At 47.2% G+C, this 19,843-nt stretch overlaps 1 protein-coding gene across 1 annotated transcript in view; it reads left to right on the top strand.

Moving 5' to 3' along the window:
- Window positions 1–2,579: 2,579 nt before the first annotated feature.
- The window catches only part of PECAM1 (platelet and endothelial cell adhesion molecule 1), a 54,265-nt gene continuing 37,001 nt past the window's right edge, over window positions 2,580–19,843 (top strand). Inside the window, exons 1-4 of the mRNA XM_037492268.2 lie at window positions 2,580–2,850; window positions 2,937–2,963; window positions 13,105–13,398; window positions 16,631–16,936. Coding sequence (XP_037348165.1) covers window positions 2,787–2,850; window positions 2,937–2,963; window positions 13,105–13,398; window positions 16,631–16,936 — 691 coding nt within the window. The 5' untranslated portion in view covers window positions 2,580–2,786. The remainder of the gene's footprint in view (window positions 2,851–2,936; window positions 2,964–13,104; window positions 13,399–16,630; window positions 16,937–19,843) is intronic.

Genomic DNA, 19,843 nt, shown 5'->3' with positions numbered 1-19,843 from the left:
CTGTTTTTAAAATTCGCATGGAACGCAGAGTCTAGAATACCCCAAAAAACTCCAAAAAGGACAAAATTGGAAGATTAACACTACGTGACTTCGAGATATATTATAAAGCCCCAGAAATGCAAGCATTGTGGTAGCGATGAAGACAGACAGATCCATGGCACAAAATAAAGACTCCAGAATCAACCCACACACATTAGGACAATTGATTTTGGACAAAGGTAGATGGAAATTAATAAAAGAAATCTCACTAAAGTGAGGTCAGAGGCTAGAAGACAGTTCTCAGGCACGCACCCTACAGAACCCAACCAGATGAGACAGGCCTTGATCTCCAACAGGAAGTGACGAGGTGGCAGGAGGGAGGAGGGTCCTCCCTGCCCAGTAGCTCAGCCGATGGAGGTGCTCTAACCCAGCAAATAAAATCCATGACACTGCAAAGTTCTCGTTTCCATGGATTCTTCATTTATACACGCTCCTCTAAGCTCTATATAAGAACGTGCCTCCCTTTTGTCCTGGGAAGTGTACCCATGCTTACATGTTCCGAATTGCTGTTGTTTCTGAATAAACCCATTTTCTGGCTGCTTATTTGTTTGAGGACAACAGGTACAAAGAAAATTCACTGGAGAAAAGACAGTCTTTTCAACTGATGACTGGAACAATTGGACTTCCGAATGCAAAATTTAAAAAATGAACTCTGATTCAGACCACCTTGCATTAAATATAAAAATTAGCTCAAAGGAGAGAATAGATCTAAATGGTAAAGACTTGGTAGTTGACCCCCCAAAGGATGATCCACTAAAGAAAAAAACTGATGAAGTGGACTTCATTAATATTCATTAATATTTACAACTTCCTACCAAAAGACTCCCTTGAGAGGATAAAAAGACATGCTATACTCAGGAAGAAAATATTTACAAATCACGCAAATGGTAAAGGACTTGTCTCCAGAATATATGAAGAACTCTATAAACACAAAACCAAGAACACAAACAACCTAACTGGACATTTCTAAAAATAGAAAAAAATTTCTTTCCGCATGCATGCACTGGTTCTCAACAGCTCTTATCAAAACTTCCATTGAACTCTAGAGCAGAGAGAGGAATTGTTCTCCACCTTTCTCTTGGTACTGGTCCTGAGGCAGAGAAGGGTTTAGTTTCTATTGTCTCAGTTCAAATCTGATTTAGCTTTACCCTGTGGAAGTGTGTGTGTGTGTGTGTGTAGGAGGGGGGAGTTATTTCAGAAACAGTACGGCCGCCTCAATTTTAAGCAGTGATAATATAACGCAGACAACACTCTTAGCTTGTCTTTGTTCACCCAGACAACCTTCCATTCTACTAATGCTTTCTGATCATCTACTAGGCACCAGGCTTTGTCCTCACAATGGAGCCAGCAGCCCACAGGGGGAGGGCCAGCTGTTATGACACTTTCTTTTTTTTTTTTTTAAAGATTTATTTTATTTACACAAGAGTTGGGGTACAGGCCAGAGGCGCATGGGTGAGAGGATTCACCAGAGACAGAGTGGGGAGCAGAACAGGCAGACTGACTGAAATACACTGCTGAGGGGAGCAGCGGGCGAGACAGGAGAGGTCTGCTGCGCCATGTGGGTAGCTCCCTGGTCGGCTGGGAATTGAACCTGCGCTGCAGAGGCTGCTGACAGCTTCACAGTGCTGCACTCAACCCGCTGCACCACCAGGGAGGCCCTGTTATGACACTTTCAAGAAAATGTCTGACAGAGAAGACTACAGAGGTGTGGAGGAAGGGCAGCTCAAGGTGAGGAAGATGGTAATTCAGGAGGAGTTGATGCAGAAGAGGGGAAGGGGAACAACATTGTCAAAGGTGCAGGCACTTGCTGTGTTCTAGGAATTATAAGTAATTACTAAATTATAAGTAGTTACTAAATTATAATTTAGTAACCAGATTGTAGGGGCCAGGAAGGAAGTGGTGAGAGACCAGGCTGGAGAAGTGTAAGCAAGGGTGGAATTTGAGGAGGACTATAAACCAACTTGCTTTGGAGAGTCATAGGGAATCATTTCAAGGTCTCAAACGGGAGTGAAAGGAACTGACTTATATCTCAGAAAGCTCCCTGTGGCCCGGGGTAGAGTGTATGTTTAGGGGTGCAGGCTGGAGGGGGCCACCACCTGTGGTGGAGCTCACAGGGCTGCCTCCATCCACAGTGAAACCACCTGCAGAGGCCAGGGAGAGCCTTAGCCCCACTGAGTTCCAAGTTCAGCTTGGGCCTGGTGGCAGATCCTGATGAATCTGCAATTTTCTGGAAAAGTCAGCTCTGTCCCACGGAGGGCCAGACTTACACTGTGCAGAAAGAGGCCCCTGAGGGACTACAGGAAAGGCGAGAGGTCTCCCTGGGTGTCCCAGGAGAGAAGCGTTTGGGTGGAAGCTGGAGCGCTGGAGGAACCCTCTCACCCTGCTCTGAGAAGGAGCGCCAAGCCCCGCCAGACAAGAGAGTCAGAAATGCCGAGGCAAATGGCACTTGGGCCTTTTTTTTCCCAAAAAACTAAACAAAGCGACTGTGTTCAGTGGCCCCTCAGGAAGGCCAGTCATTTCCTGAGGAGATATCAGGCCGGCCCAGGCCTCATTGTTCCCGATTTCCAGCAATGGCCGCCATTACCTGACCAGCACCACGGCCAGTTTCTCTGTGGCGCCAGAGAAGTCACCGGAGGGGTTTCTCTGCTTTTTACAGGACAGGGTTTTCACCTGTGGTCTCCTGTGGTCTCCTGTCCCAGAGGAATGTCCCGGCGGCAGAACTGACTGCCGCAGCCTTCTCTCTCAGGATGCCGCAGGCCCGGGCCCAAGAGGGCAAAATGTGTCTTGGAGTCCTGCTGACTCTTCTGCTCTGTGAGTCTTTTTCTTTTCCCACATCATTTAAACGTCATGAGAACTGAAGCCTAATGAACTCAACATATTTCTCCTGTCTTTTCCAGGTTCAAGCCTTGAGGGTCAGGAAAACAGTAAGTTGTTCAAGTTTCTCTCTGGCTTTACCGTGTCTTTCCGTGAGCCTGAAGATGCATGTCAGATTGCTTGGGTTTGATGTTTATAACAATTGAGAAAAATATTCCAATGGAGAGCTCAGGGTTTTTTTTTTTCCCTTGTGGCATTTTCAGAAAGTTTTAGAGCAAAACACTTGTTCTAAGTCAGGTTCTAATCGGTGTGTTCTAGAAGGAACGTGCGTTTTCTGGAGGTAGGATTGGGGAGGTGATTTTTTAAAAAAGTGAGTGATTCTATCATTTGTTTTTTGTTATTCTACCATAAATTTCTTATTTCCATATTCTACCCTGTCCCTGATTATTTTTATTCGCAAGTGAGATATAACCCTTTTGTCAGATTCGTGAAATACATGAGTGCTTCAGAGTTTATGATGCTATAACTTTTTTTCTCCCAAATGATGTAAATTAGATAGTGGATTTTATTTCCCATCTACCCACCAGGCTGTGATTTTATTTGCCATGTGTTCAGCTCATCCCAGAAAGGCAGAGCAGGGGGCTTTGTCTTACCTTAGAAGTCTGGCTTATTATGCTTTTTAGACCGATTTTGAATCTTTGAGATAAATAGATTTTGTTGTGCTTCCTCTGGGACCATGTGAAGTGGGGGAGGGCTCGCTGGGCCTCTGGGCTGAATGGAGGGAGAACCCACAGAATGCAATCCCCTTGACAGAGGCCACCTTACTTGGCAAAGAACAGGGGTGCTGGGTCATCCAGGTCTTTGGAGACAGGGGTGTGGATGAGGCTGGTTTGTTGAGCTGTGGCTGGAGGGGAGCGTGGCTGCCAGCAATCCATTGTTCTTGCACGAGCATTGATCCCCATGGCAACCGTGAGGCAGGATATCCATTATCTTCTGATCATGCTCATTGACCAGGGATGTCTCTGTGCCCCAGAGAAATGACTTGCCCTTGTGAGAGCCAGCGAGCATCGCACCAGAACCCCCACTAACCCAAACCTGACTGTCGGGAGCCGTAGGCCTGACTCACATCTTTAAAGTCATTTTTACTTTGCTTCTTTGAGTCTTTCCCCAGTTTGTAAAATGGAGATGATAAGAATCTCCGTGGCAGAGAGTCAGAGTGAGGTGTGTGCCCTGAGGGCCGTGCCTAAGACAGAATGTTTCCTTTCCAGTAACTTTATTATCCTGTAGAGTCCGACTGTTTCTATCCACTCCTGCCCACACACCCCAGGTCCTGTCAAGACCACGCCCTGGCTCTGCAGCAACCCATTCCCCAAGACCTGCATTCCTCACATCTTCTCCACCGCAGATGGAAGTAACTTGCTCCCTTCCCAGGGTTTCCAGAGAAAGTTCTTAGTAATGTTGGAAAGGCTGTAGAACTGCAGGATTTAGAGCAGGGGGAGGTCTCCACTCCTTCTGCAGGCCTCCACCTTGTTGCACACTTAAGGAAACTGAGGCCCAGAGATGCTAAGTCACTTTCGCGTGGCTATTAGCAGACAGGGGGCTGGGACCAGGTGTCCCATTCCTTAGGCCCCGCAAGATCATGCTGACCCCCCCAGCTTGCTCAGGTGACCCCTCCTGCTGCTTCCCTCCTTTCATCTCAGGCCCCTGCCCACCCCCGGCCCTCCTGCTTCAGGAGATGACCTCACTCCATCTTCACCTAGAAAACAGTGCTGTCTGGAGGGAACTCCCTCAACTTCCCGCCCTGCCCCAGCTTCAGGCTTATCTGCCTCTGCACCCAGCCTCCAGGCTCCCGCCCAGCTTCGAGGCGCTGTCCACCCGAGGCTGATCAGAGCAGCCCGGCCCCGCGGCCCCGGCTCAGCGCCCATCCCTGCCATCACCCCCAGGGTCTCACCCTATCATTTATTCAGCCCTCACCCCACTTTTAGTATCTCTGCCCCTCTTCTGGGTCTTTCTTTCAATCTCCCAGTGTGACTGGTAACTCTTTGCTGTGGTGGTTGTTTTAGGAAAATGGAAAATCACAAGCTACCCTGCATTTACTATTTTGAGGCCTTTTCTATCTACTCCCTTCCTCAGTCAAACATTGCTGAAGGCTGGCTTATTTTTTTTTAAAGATTTATTTATTTATGCATGCAAGAACTGGGGTACAGGCCAGAAATGTGGGGGGTGAGAGGACTCACCAGAGACGATTGGGGAACAGAACAGGCAAATGGAATGAAACACACTGCTGAGGGGAGCAGCGGGTGAGTCAGGAGAGGTCTGCTGCACCATGTGGGTAGCTCCCTGGCCAGGGAGTGAACTCGTGCTGCAGTGGCTGCAGACAGCTTCATAGGTTGCGTCTTAACCCCTTGCACCACCAGGGAGACCCTGAAGGCTGGTTTATAGTCGCTGTCTCTGCCTCCCAGCGCCCCCTCACTTAGCAGTCGGGCCTTGGCCCCGCAGCTTCTGCCACAGCATCCCCTCTCCTGAGGGCTCCCGAGGAACTCTCCCGGCCCCTGGCTCTCGGGCCCCTGTGCTGCCTTGCATGAAACTTCCTTCCTTGACCTTCTGCACACTTTTGTCTAGTGTTTCTCCTACCCGTGTGACAAACCCACTCCTATCCCCCAGGGGAGACTTTTCCTGAAGTCTGCTTGCCTCCCCGCTCTCTGCAGTCTCCACAGCCATGTCCTTCCTGGAGCTCAACCCGCCTCTGCACCAGCACCTCCCCTGGTCCAGTCAGTTCTGGCCTCTCCCCGAACATCACAGGGGGTCAGCGGGTGATGTCTGCTCCTATTTGTCCACCAGACCCCTCAACAGCTGCATCCCCGTGACTTTGCTTCCTCCTTATCTTTTTCTAGCATTTTCCAGAAAACTTCCCTTCTACTCTCTGCCTCAACCACCATATCCAATCACACAATCTCTCTGTGTGTGAAAATACACATGAAATGTATTATTAATGACATGTGTTGCTTCCCTGATACTATGCAACCATCACCACGGTCTAGTTCCAGAACACTTTTATCATCCCCCAAATCAAGTCCTTTTGCATCCACTAGAAAGTTCTCAAGTCCACCCTTGCCTATTCCCGCTGTGCCTGCCTTTGCTCAGGCCTCAGCTTCCACCTGCGTCACCATCCAGGCTGTTTATAGGCCTCCAGTCTCTTCCTCCAAAGGCCCAGCGTGACCTCCCTAAAGCGCCAATATCATCCCGTCACCTCTTGAAGGCTGTCAGAACAGGGGCCAGCTTATCAGCACAGAGGGCAAGGTCCTCTGTTCTGACACCTCCTGCCCTAGACTCTGGTTCCTGTGGCTGCCCGTGCCCAGAATGCATTGATTTCTCATGTCCCTGTGCCCTGGGACGTGCTGTTCCCTTGCCCGGAGCACCCCACCGCCCATTCTTGGTCTGGTCCAAGGCCAGGCCCAGGTTGCTTCCTTCAGACTTTCCTTGACCTCCCCTGGTCAGCCCTCTTGCTGCTGACATCACTGCGCTCCAGTCATCTGGGCCGCACCGGCCTGCCCCGTCTGGGCAGCAAGGATGATTTCTTATGTACCCTGTAAGCCCAGCACCTGGCACAGGTGCTCCACAGGGGGCTCATTGAGAAGGACCCAAAATGAACTTGGAGATGGTTGAGATCCACAGGAGAAGATGGGCCAACACGTTCCATGCTGAGCCCGGGAGTTCTTCGGGGACCTTGCTTCATGGCTCCCTGTAATTTTCCTAACAGTGGTGGCTACCCCCTGGCCCCCCTCTTTCTTCCTGAGTCATTTCCAGGTTGAAGGCCAAGTGGCTGATTGGGTCACGATGCCTCATCTTCCCGGGAGCATCTGCACCTGCTGCCTGTGACTTGAGGTAGAGGAAAGCAGCCCCCTTCATTTTAGGATTTTAGGGGTGGGCACTACAGTCCCTGGGTGCCTTTTATAACTTGATCTTACAGGTGAATCCCTCACACTCCCGCAGTATTTGTTGGTCACACAGGCCAAGTCTGAGCTGGAAAATGACCACATGCGGACAAGGCTCCCGGGGCGGGGGGGGGGGGCGGGGGCCGTCTTGAAGGTTGGCTCCTGCAGGCTGGCGGCCATGATGGTGGAGTCCAGGCCGCTGTTTTTGTTGCATCACATCAGTGAGGTTTTGTGTTAAGTCTAAGAGCTGGGATTCCTACTACAGTTTATCAAAAGTGTTCTCTTCTTCCATCCTGCCCACCTTTCTTTTTCCCGGTTTATTGCAGCTGGCCAGGGGTGTGATGTTCTGTCAGTGAATCAGTTGTCTTATTTAAGCAGATGTGTCTGAGTTACTTAGAAAACAAGATGGTGGAAGTGCTCCCAGGTGGCGGAAGTGCTCCCAGCAAGTGGGCATCACCCCCCCTAAAGAATTACCACCTGGAGCTTTAGCCAAGTTTGCTTTAAATTCGTTCAAAAGTGGCAGAGCTCTGAGAAAAGGAACATGAACTTGGCCCAGTCTATAGGAGACATAGGCAGGGATGGGGCTGAGGCTGGGAGCCCTGGAGTAGGGAAGAATGTGACAAGCAGACTGAGCTCCTGGAGGGCAGGAACTGTGCCGGGCTCAGTCTCCTCTGAACCCCCAGAACCAGGTGCAGCGCAGGCACAGAGAAGCGAGGGGATACCAACCATGCCCCCGCCCTTTGTGGCACATATACTGCCCCCCACCCCACCCCTGCTCAGCTACCTTGGTTCAGTCATTGTTCAAGATTAAAATAAAGTTTCCATTTCAGAGGAGGAAGTGTGGTGGTCTCCAGGGCTACAGGACTCCCAAGGTCAGCGCACTAATGGCTGTCAGGTCAAGGGCGTGGACCCTGGTGTGTCCAAGCTGCTTTATTTCTGTCCCCAGCACCGTGTCCCACCTGGGACTTCACCAATCAGGGTGTGTGTCTCATTCAGCACAATGACAGTCAAGTGGCCTCAGCCTGTGGTAATTAACCCTAAGAGTCTGGAGGTGTTCCTATACATTAAAATGAATATAAAATTTTAAATGATTTTATTTGGGAAAATTTTAGCAGCAACATGGAGCAGAGATAGAAGTTTAGAAACCTCAAGAGTCAAGAGTTGGTTTTATTTCTGCAACTGACAGAATCTAGCTGACATTTCTCCAGCCCTGCATCGGCGCAGGGACTCCACGTCCTTAAATCCAGGTTCCCATCACAGAGGTCCGCCTTGACTATGGTGTGGGCAAAGACAGAGCTCAGGGAAACTCACTCCTTTGCTTAAAGTGATGAGAGGAGAGATGACCAGCCGGGTGACCTGGCCATGCATTTATCTTCCACTCTCCATCTGCTGATAGGATGGAGGAGCACGCACTGGATGTGTAATGGGACTGCCTGTCCCTGCCTGGGAAGGGACCGCATTAATTGGTGTGAAACTAAATACCGTCCAAAGAAACTTTTTTCTGAGAGCGCCCCAAGCAGGGCCCTGGGGCCAGGAGCTGATATGGAATAGAGAAAGGCAGACATGGGACTACTAAGGATTACTGCAGCAGGAAACTTGAGTTTAAACCATCTCCTTGCTTTGTGACGTGGACTTAGCAGATGCCTCTTTTTGTTAAATTAATTGCTCATCAGAAAAGGACAAATGTGGGCCTCCCAGGTGGCGCAGCGATTGAGTGCTGGGTTGCGAAGCTGCCCGCAGCCTCTGCAGCGCCGGTTCAATCCCCGACTGCTCCCCGGCCACCGGAGGAGGGTCCCACATGGTGCGCAGACCTCTCCTGCCGCCCGCTGCTCCCCTCAGCAGTGTACTTCGGTCCTTCTGCCTGCTCTGCTCCCCGCTCTGGCTCTGGTGAATTCTCTCACCCTCCCGCGCTTCTGACTGTACCCAGTGCTTCTATAAATAAATAAATAAATCTTAAAAAAAAAAAAAAAAAAGGACAGATGTGCATCACTGGATTCTTTTAAAACCTGAAACATGTTAGAGACGAATTAAATTTTAAACTGCTCAAGAAAGAATTGACTATTAAAATCAGTTTTTACCAGGATCTCTAGCCAGTGTCAAACTGTTCCTTTTGTTCTTTGAAAAAACAAAAGTTACGTATTGCTATTCAATAGGATAAAATAAAGGAGGAAATTTGGGTGACAGGAAAATAAAGACAAGCAAGTAAAACCAGGACTTTTAGAACATTTTTAGAACATAAAATATATTCCAGAGGTTGCTAGGGACAGAAGTAAAATTTTAGGTTTGTACTTCTGAGCAATCAAAGCAAAAAGGAAAACAAGATTCATTAAAAAAAAATTGGGGGAGGGCCTCCCCGGTGGCACAGCGGTTGAGCGCTGGGTTGCGAAGCTGCCCGCGGCCTCTGCGGCGCCGGTTCGATCCCTGGCCACCAGAGGAGGGTCCCACATGGCGCGCAGACCTCTCCTGCCGCCCAAACCTCTCCTGCCGCCCACTGCTCCCCTCAGCAGTGTACTTCGGTCCTTCTGCCTGCTCTGCTCCCCGCTCTGGCTCTGGTGAATTCTCTCACCCTCCTGCGCTTCTGACTGTACCCAGTGCATGTATAAACAAAAAACAAACAAACAAACAAATAAATAAATAAATAGCATGCCTCTATTAAAAAAAAAAAAAAATTGGGGGAGGGGACCTCCCTGGTGGCTCAAAGGGTTAAGTCTCAGCACTATGAAACTATTGGCAGCCACTGCAGCACCAATGCCATCCCCGGCCAGGGAGCTACCCACATGGTGCGGCAGACCTCTCCTGTCCTGCCCGCTGCTCCCCTCAGCAGTGTATTTCAGTCAGTCTGCCTGTTCTGCTCCCTGATCTGTCTCTGGTGGACCTTCTCACCCCCCACACCTCTGGCCTGCACCCCAGCTCTTGTATGCATAAATAAATAAATCTTTAAAAAAATTGGGGGGAGGGCCTCCCCGGTGGCACAGCGATTGAGCGCTGGCTTGTGAGGCTGCCCGCAGCCTCTGCAGCGCCGGTTCAATCCCTGGCCGCTGGGACGAGGGTCCCACATGGCCTGCAGACCTCTCCTGCTGCCCGCTGCTCCCCTCAGCAGTGTATTTCGTCAGTCTGCCTGTTCTGCTCTCCGCTCTGTCTCTGGTGAATCCTCTCACCCTCCCACGCTTCTGACTGTACCCAGTGCTTGTATAAATAAATAAATAAATCTATCTTAAAAAAAAAATTGGGGGCAAAACATAAATGAATAAACACAGAGATGACATCCCTATGACATCCTGGATCACACAGAACATTAGGATCCATAGATATTTCCTTAACGGCATCTGTATTAGTTTCCTAGTGTTTTGTGTAACAAAATACCACAGGCTGCGTGGCTTCAACAACAGAAATTTATTTCCTCACAGTCCTAGAGTCTGGAAGTCCGAGGCTGCTGTGTCAGCAGATTTGGTGTCTTCCAAGGCCTCCCTCCTTGTTGCCTTGCAGTGTCCTCAAGTGGTTTTTCCTCCGTGGCTATGCCCTGATCTCTCTTTGTCTAAATTTCCTTGTAAGAGGACACCAGTCAGGTTGGATTAGGGCCCATTTTAACTTATTCAGGTCTTTAAAGGCCTTTTCTTCCAAGACAGTCACATTCTGAGGTACTAGGGGTTAGGCCTCAACATGGGAGTATGGGGTGGGGGTCTGATTCAGTCCTTCACAGCACCCCCTGATGAAGAGCCAAAGCTCTGTAGGTTGATATAGTTCTATGAGGGACCAGAGTGAGTTGGTCCAGACATAGAAATTTCTGGAAATCATTGCTAATCCAAGGAAAAGGGGATTTAGAGATTCTGTGTGACCTGGTACCCATCCATCTGTCATGGCCTGGGAATATTTTCCCTTTTCTAAAAGTGCCTGGTAAGAATTGAACGTTAGGAGTGTCGCCTAATCTGTGTGATCTTTTTTATAGAGGCATGTTTTCTTTCTTTCTTTGTTTTTGTTTATACATGCACTGGGTACAGTCAGAAGCGCGGGAGGGTGAGAGAATTCACCAGAGCCAGAGCAGAGAGCAGAGCAGGCAGAAGGACCGAAGTACACTGCTGAGGGGAGCAGTGGGCGGAAGGAGAGGTTTGGGCGGCAGGAGAGGTCTGCGCGCCATGTGGGACCCTCCTCCGGTGGCCGGGGAGCAGCCGGGGATCGAACCGGCGCCGCAGAGGCTGTGGGCAGCTTCGCAACCCAGCGCTCAACCGCTGCGCCACCGGGGAGGCCCAATCTGTGTGATCTTGTCTGGCCTCGAGGAACCCCTGGTGCCCACTGCCCCACGCCACCTCAGCCCCTGAAGGCCTCTGTGGGCCACATACACTTTGGGTAAGGTCCACACTGGAAGGCGCCACATTTGTGTATGGAGAGTTATGTCTTGGGCAGGGGCAGGGGCTATATTTTTGTATTTGCTTATAGATGCGTAAAGAGATTAGCTGGAAGGCTATGCAAGAAATGAAAATCAGTGGTTGGTTGTGCAATGGGAGGGGAAACTAGTGGTCGGAAACAGAAAGGGAAAGTAATTTTAAGCTCTGGTGTTTTCTCTGTATTTTTACTTTTTGAACTTCAAGTATACAGAATTGTATGAATAATCACTGGTTCATAGCACATTCTCATCTTTGATCTGCACATATTACCTTTTGTTTTATTCATTTTTAATAACATGATGAATTCATCCAACCACACTACTCAACCCAAGAACCAGAACATTAGCAGTGCCTTTTTTTAAAAGATTTATTTATTTATACAAGAGCTGGGGGACAGGCCAGAGGTGCAGGAGCATGAGAAGATTCAGAGACAGAGCAGGGAGCGGAACAGACAGACGAACCAGCAACGGGCAAGACAGGAGAGGTCTGCCGCACCATGTGGATATCTCTCTGGCCTGCCGGGAATCGAATCCGTGCTGCAGAGGCTGCAGATAGCTTCACAGCGCTACGCTCAACCACCTGAGCCACCAGGAAGGTCCCATTAGCAGTGTCTTTATCTACCTGCGTGCTCTCCCACTCCTACCCACCCTCCCCTAAAGGTGACCACAACCCTGATTTTTTAAATATTAATCTTCTGCCCATCCACCTTTCTAAACTTGCATTATTTCAAAATAATTTGTCTGTGGGCTCTTCAGGGTATTCACATAGACACTGATCATCTGCCTTTGGGGAGGGTTGAAGAATTTGACAGCACTATTCACTCGAGCACTTAAAATCTCTTAACTGTTTCATTCATACTTTATGAAGGTAAATGCGACTGGAGGCTAACAAAACACAGACGCCGTAGCTCTCAGCCCCGGCTGAAAGATGTCAGACAGATAGCCTCCTTGAGGATGGAAGTGGATCAGGAAGACTTAAGAGGTTTGGGGTTTTTGAGAGGTTGAGCGATTTGATGTTAAGGTCATGGATTTTAGGTCAATGTGATCCCTAGTCAGCTGACTTCTGTTATCACCTACAGTTACTGGATAAAAGCCAATTAAATGTTGAAGAATATGGGCCAGAGGTAATGCGTGTAGCTAGTTGATCTGAGGTCCAGTTTCTGGCAGAGCCTAGGTAGGTAGGTGGGCCTTGAGGCTGATTTGGGGGCTTGACCAGAGACTCCCCTCATTGGGAGAGGAGAACCCGTGGCTCTTTGCTGCTTGGTGGCAGGAGGGAATGGGCAAAGCCAGTGGCTGACTCAGAAGTGGTTTCTCTTCTTCACCCATGTGCTGAGGTCTCTGAGTCTGTCAGATAGAAAATGCCAGCTGGGGCCGTGCTATTTTGGTCAGGCCTGGATGGGGAAGCAAAGTTCCTGGGCATGTGTTAGTATTGTGGTAGCCTTCATTAATCAGCAGTCACTATATTGGGTCCTTTCCTGCCTCTCTCCGGGAAGTCTTGCAACAACCTAATAAGTAGCGATTGCTGCCCCATCTTACAGCTGAGAAAACTGAGCTCAGAGAGGTCATCACACAAGGTCAGCCAGCGATGAACCAGGACGTGGATATTTGTCTGTTTGAATTCTGTGTCCTCCACTCCCCCCCGGGGGCCATGATGGGGCAGCTCACAGCTTGATATATCTTATAGTCAGGTTTTATTTGTCACACTCTGCAGACTGCCACCTGGTCTTGGAGGGAATATGAGTAACTTAGTACCAACTGCCCCAGGCTTGAGCCACTACACGCAGTCTTACCCACCGGACCCTGTAAGCCTTTGGGAGCTTTGGATACAATAGTGCACAGGATGTGATAATGACCATCCAATGTGAGGAAGGTCATCAGAGTGATGTTGTTTCTGAGATAACAGGTATGTTTGAACTCTTTCCCTCTGGCACGTAGCTTTCACCATCAACAGCATCCAAATGGATATCCTGCCGCAGAATGAGGTGCAAAATGGGGAGAACCTGACCCTGCAGTGCAATGTGGATGTCAGCACCACCTACCATGTCAAGTCTCAGCATCACATGCTGTTCTATAAGAATGATGTGCTTTTTTACAACATCTCCACCATGAAGAACGCAGAGAGTTTTTCTGTTCCCCAAGCCCGAGCCTATGACTCAGGGACCTACAAATGCACTGTGATTCTGAACAACAAGGAGAAGACCTCTGCAGAGAACTCGGTGTTCGTGAGAGGTGAGTCCCTGGAACTTAATGTAACTCAAGCCGATGACCTGTTAGCACCCGCAGGAGCAAGAACGGGAATTGAGTGCATAGTTCACAACGGATGTACCTGCATCATTCTTGTTGCTCACCTGCCTAGCATTTTCCTCTTCCATGTCGGCACTTTTCTCTCTTCCATGCCCTTGCACACACTAGTCCCTCTCCAGGGAGACCCCTTCTTCCTCTCATCTTCATCTCATCTTCTCATGAACAATTTCTCTTTCAAGACTCAACTCAGAGATCTCATACGCTTTCCCAAACAAGTGGATCGCCCCCAGGGTCCCAGGCCTTCCAGCTCTTTTGCTCTCTCTGTGTTCACTGGTCTATATGGCTCAGCTTTGACCCTGATTTCTGCAGTCCTTTGCCCGGGTTAATCTGAGCAAATCCCTTTACACTGACATTCTCACCAGTGAAGGGAAGATAACAACGACACCCAGATCGTTACTGAGAGGATGAAAAGAGATGGTGCCGGTGGAGTGCTTAGTGTGATTTCCAGCACACGATCACTTCCCAATCGGTGGCAGTTACTATTTCACCCCACACTGCAACGATATCTAACACATCTGTTTGCTCTTCTGGACTGTCAGATCATGAGGAAAGATTTTTTTTTTGTATCTCCAAGAAAGATTCTGGCTTAAAGGATGCCCTCCATAAATGATTGTGGAACAAAGTTAACAGCTATAAAGGGCAGGTAGCAATGGAGAGGGATGGAAAAGCAAGAGGGGAATCATTGCAGGAAATGGGTGTTCAGAGATAAAGGGTTGCATCCATCCATTCATTGGTTTAATTCCTCAAGCAGCATTACCTAAAGTTGCGAAGCAGGGGGAAACCAAGGGCTGGTGGTGAAATGCATCCAGGAGGTCCCAGCTCTGGAGGCAGTTGCAGCCTGGTAGGGAAGAGAGCATTTCAATAAATAATTGTGGCCCCATACTCATGTGATCTGAGTGCCTTAGGAGCACAAGAGAGGGAGGACACAGTGCTTCCTGGAGAAGTTAGGACAGCCTCCTAGAAGAAGGGACTTTAGGGCCAGAGACAGAAGAGGTGTCAGGTTTGCATGATGATGAGTGGGGCAAGGTCTGATTAATTGGAGGTAGCAAAAGAGGGAGAGGTAGAGGCTGAGAAAGGGGTTGGGATCCCAGCAGAGCACCCAGTTCTTGAGCCTCTTGGGGTCTTCATTTCCTCCTGTCTCTCAGACAGAGACAACCAGGTGACTCTGAATGCCCTTGAAGGTTTTTTGTTTTGAGGATGAAACAGGACAGCAAGTAAAGCATGTTCAGTACCAGGTACCGAATGAATGAATGAATGGCCCACCCATGCTCGGCTCAGGCCATCCTTAGGGGAGAGAGTAACCCTTTTGACACACGGGAGATGGCAGACCCAGCAGGCAAGTGCTGGGGTCATTTTCCATTCACTAGCCTAGACTCTCTGACCACTTTCTTGTCAGTCTTTGAGGCTCCCGGGGAAGCATGTGGCTGCATCCGGCTCCAGGCCAACTCCTCCTGGGGGTCCTGTGGACACTTGGGGGGCATGACTGGCTGGTCATCTCTTTGTATCACCAGAAGCAGCAGCCACAGGGATTCAGGCCCATCCTTCCCCATCTTTGCTGAGAGCAGGGGAGGAACAGAGGCCTGGACATTGATGTTAGTGACGAGGAAAGATGGGCAGATTGCAAATTTGTAAAATGAGTTTTGAAAAGAAATGTGCTGGCGGCCTTTGGAAGCTTAGGGTAATTTTTCTTAAAACTTGGACAATTAAATGGACAATTTAATGGATTCTGCCCCGAACTTCCTTGACAACAGCTGCCACCATGGTCATTTTTGCATTTTTATGGTCACTTCTGTGATCGGAAGTCATTAAAATTGTTAATTTTTACTTCCAGTAAGAAGAACTCCCATGTAGGAGGAAATAAACAGTTATAAGTGCTTTATACACTTTGCATTTAACCCCGGCAGTATCACTGGGAGAAAAACGTGGCTCCTGCCCGTTCCTGGCATGGCCACTGGGGCTCAGGAACTTGAGTGGCATGTGCCAGACTTGGGATTCATCAAAGGCAAAGCCAGAGTTAGAACCAACATTTAATTGATCCTAACATTGGTCTCTCTGCCTCTTGATTAATAGGATGGGTCTTCGTGGTCGATAAAGGGCACTTCATTCATTTATTAGACATTGACCAAGTCCTTCCTCTGAACCAGGCAGGGCACCTGACAGGTGACAACAGTGGTGTGAATGCAGCCAGGTCTCCTTCCCAAGAGGACACCTCCTTCTCTGAACTAACTGGGTTGAACAAGCTTCCTCAGAGCTGTCAGTGACGGGGTGAAGTGGCACGTCAAGGGAGAGGCAGGCTGAGCTGTCTGACTCTGGGCTGAAGCTTCTTGGCTCAACCACGGACCTGCGTATCTGCTCCCAGCCAGGTTCTCTCCAACCTGATCTCTTCACCTGATGCACTGGCCCCTCCAGCCCTTTCTCTGCTCTAAAAGGCCTTCCTGAAAAGCCACTCACATTCCTCACCACAAGCAATTCCCCACACACATGTACCCCAATATGTCTGAGCCCCCATTCCACCTCATCTCTATATGATACCCCTCCTCCAAGATCAGACCCCGGGACTTCTTTTCAGACACTGCTTGGTTATTTTCACCTTTGCTCAGTGAACTGGGGGAACATGCACTCCTCCTCTGTCCCCACTCTCCCACCCCAAACTCTGGCTTTGGAGTCAGACAGACTTGGGGTCAACTGTCAGCAGCCACAGGGCTTGTTGACTATGAGCTGCTGGATGGGTCTTGAATCTTTCTGGGATTGAGCTTCGTCTGTAAAATGAGCATAAAATCTCTCTGGCTTGCTGACGCAGGAGGGTTGTTAGGAGAATTACATGGAGTCATGGATATATAGTGACGAAGTTTGTGGCTGTCATTCAGTAAATGACAACAATGACAGTAATAGTAATAAATACTGGCAATTTGCTTTTATTTTAACGCTAGCTCACATGGGTATTATAAACATTGAAAGCACCAACCTCATCTTAAAGATAGTTTGTATGTCTCAAAACGCCTGAACCAAGGTTCTAGGTACAAAGGTCAATCATTGCCTGGCAGGCTGGGTGTTCTGAAACATAACAAAAGAATCTTCCAAGCACCATGACTCAGCTGAGGGAAACTCCTGCTGCTAGATCAAACCGATGCTAATAGACTTTCTCTTCCCTCCAAAGGAGTGCCAAGTCCTCAAGTGACCCTGGACAAGAAGGAGGCCATAGAAGGCGGGCTCGTGAAGGTCAATTGCTCTGTCCCTGAGGAAAGGCCTCCCATCCATTTCGCCATTGAAAAATTTAAGCTTGATGTCAAAGAAGCCAAGCAAAGAAGAGAAAAGACTTCTCGGAACCAAAATTTTGTGATGATGGAATTCGCAGTGGAAGAACAGGACCACATTATCTTTTTCCACTGTCAAGCTAGCATCTTTTCTGGGACCCACGTGGAGTCCTCGCAGACTGTCAGGAGTGAAATGGTCACTGTGAGGGGTCAGAGTCCTGCTTTTATTTTTATCATTCTTTTTGCTTGGCTGGTTTAGCAGGGGAGGAAGGGCCCAGAACGGGATGGGGGTGGAGCCTCTGGTTGGGCTGTGTTCTCAGGATTATTCTTAATGACTTCTACTTTTCAAACCTTTTCTTTGCAATACAGTTTATATATATATATATATATATATATTATATATATGTGTGTGTGTGTATATGTATATATGTGTGTATATATGTATATACACACATACATACACATTTGTGTATATATATGTACTTGTATATATTTGTATATATATGTACTTGTATATACACATATGTGTGCATATGTATATATGAAATATATATGCGTAAAATGTATACATATATAAATATGCATCAAAATATATTTACAAATTCCCTAAACAGAAGTTTCACAAAGAATACCTAACCTTAATGTATGATGCGCTCTGTTCTATTCTATTTTATTCAATTCGATTCGATTCAATTCAATTCGATTCTATACTTTCAAACACCGGCCAAGACTCCCTGGAGTGATACTGTGGGACCTGCAGTTTGGAAACCAAAGCTTTAAGCCATGCAGGTCAGACACCAAACGGTGGGGACTGGAGAGTACTGGGAGAGGGGGGGGACACAGGTCTTCAGTCTTTGCCTCCCACATTTGGTGAGGGGCGCCCCCTCTGTGCGTGTGCCCAAGACAAGCAGAGCTCCAGGGCAGGTAACAGCAGTTCCCTGTCACCTGTGGGGGAAGGACTTGTGAAGCTGGGAAGGGTCAGGGGATAATTCAGGTGGCCTCATTATCTCCTGGGATAATAGGAGCCCTAAAGTTTGTCATAGATGACCCTCTGCTTTCAGCAGCTTGCTTTACCCCTGCCCATTGGGTATGGATATATGTATACAAACTTACATACACAACATGTGATCCTACATACATATACACATAATACATAGTACACACTATATATACATAATTTACAATATGCATGACATAATAGGAATATTATGTATATCATTTATTTATCTGTAATAGGTAATGATCTATTTCTGATCATAATAAATGCATGGTATGTGTAAAATTTTCAGGACATGCTATAAAGTATAAGGTGATCATAGTACCACTTACCACAGAAAACTACAAGAGTAGTTAGACATTCATGCATGCACAGTGATTGTTTTCATTGCTTCTATCAAAAAAAAAGCACCTATCAAGCATACTCTTATTTCTCCTAACTTAACAACATTTTGTGGATTCTTGTCCATATGGAAAAATAAAGATATAGCTCTACACCATTTTAGTGGCAACTCAAAATCCTCTTAAAGAACTACCCTAAATTGTTTACCTAATTTTCTATGGCTGGACATTTAGTTGTTTTCCTGGGGTTTTTGTTTGTTTGTTCGTTTGTTTACTGTAAAAACAATCTTGCAATGGACAGACTAGTAGTTATGTGCACTTTTGCAAGTATTTTATTATTATTATTTATGGGATCTATTCCTAACAGTCATTTGCTGATTCAAATGCTTTCTGCATTTTCAATACAATGGATATTGCCAAAGTCTTCTTCAAAATAATTGAAGGTTTCCGTGGAAAATTATGCCAATATTTATTTTTCCACATACTTAAACAAACATGGGGCATTAGTAGCATTTTATTATTATTAATTTGTGTGCTTGAATATGCCTTTTTTAATTGAGCTAACACCGGTACACAAACATTTTATTATTTTTGTGAATCTAATTGAAGCACAGTGATATATTCCTGCAACTGTGATTTGCATTTCTTTAGAAAGATTATGGATGTTCTTTATGCTAATTGGTCTAGTACATTCCCTGCCCTCCTATAAACTGCATGTTTATATACACTTTGTCCATTTTTACTGTTTTTGACTGATTTGTTTGAGCCTTTTATAAAGTAAAATAATTAGTTCTTTGGCAGGTAATGCACCCATATTTCCCCAAGTATGTCACTTGCCCTTATTTTATGGTAAGTTTTCCCGGCAGAATTTTTTAAATCTTTAGTGAATCAAATTCACGCATCTTTTTTTCTTTATGATTTTCAGATTTGTGATTCACTCCTAAAGTTCTTCCACCTACTAAGGTTTTTATTTTTTTTTAAAGATTTGTTCTTATTTATTTATGCATGCAAGAACTGGGGTGTAGGCCAGAGGTGCAGGGGGTGAGAGGATTCACCAGAGACAGAGTGGGGAACAGGACAGGCAGGCTGACTGAAATACACTGCTGAGGGGAGCAGTGGGTGAGACAGAAGAGGTCTGCTGCGCCATGTGGGTCAGTTCTCTGGCTGGGGATCGAACTCATGCCACAGTGGCTGGGAAGCTTGACAGCACTGAGGCTCTAATTCCTGTGCCACCAGGAAGGCCCACCTCTAAGGTTTTTAAAGAAAAAAAAAATGCACTTGTTTTCTCTTACTATTTCCACAATTTACATCTCCCTCCCCCCTGACCTACATTAAAATCTCTGGTGCATCTCCAGAGTTCACTTGGGGGTAAGAAAAACCTTTCAGTTAGTTTTAAGCTGCCCCAGAGGGCACTTGTTCTCTGCCTTTCTTTTTTTTTTTCTATTTTTACTCAGGAAAGCAGGCTGTTTTTTTAAATGGTATTTTTTAAAATTTTGAATTTAAATGACTTTACAGTAAAAAACTAGTGAATATTAATATTAAAGTCGCTCCCACTGCTCCACTCAGCAGTGTACTTCGTCAGTCTGCCTGTTTTGTTCCCCGCTCTGGCTCTGGTGAATTCTCTCACCCTCCCGCACTTCTGACTGTACCCAGTGCTTATTTGAATAAATAAATAAATCTTTAAAAAAAAAAGCAACTAGTGAATATTAAAATATTACATCATTTTTGTTTTTTTTAACACCCCAATCTGTATTTTACTTCCTTGTAGTCTGTGTATA

This window comes from Talpa occidentalis, unplaced genomic scaffold, assembly GCF_014898055.3.
Source record: "Talpa occidentalis isolate TD23 unplaced genomic scaffold, MPIMG_talOcc4v2.1 talOcc4.7, whole genome shotgun sequence".
NCBI lineage: Eukaryota > Metazoa > Chordata > Mammalia > Eulipotyphla > Talpidae > Talpa > Talpa occidentalis.
Note: the sequence above shows the minus strand (reverse complement) of the source record. Positions and strands in the feature narration are given on the sequence as shown.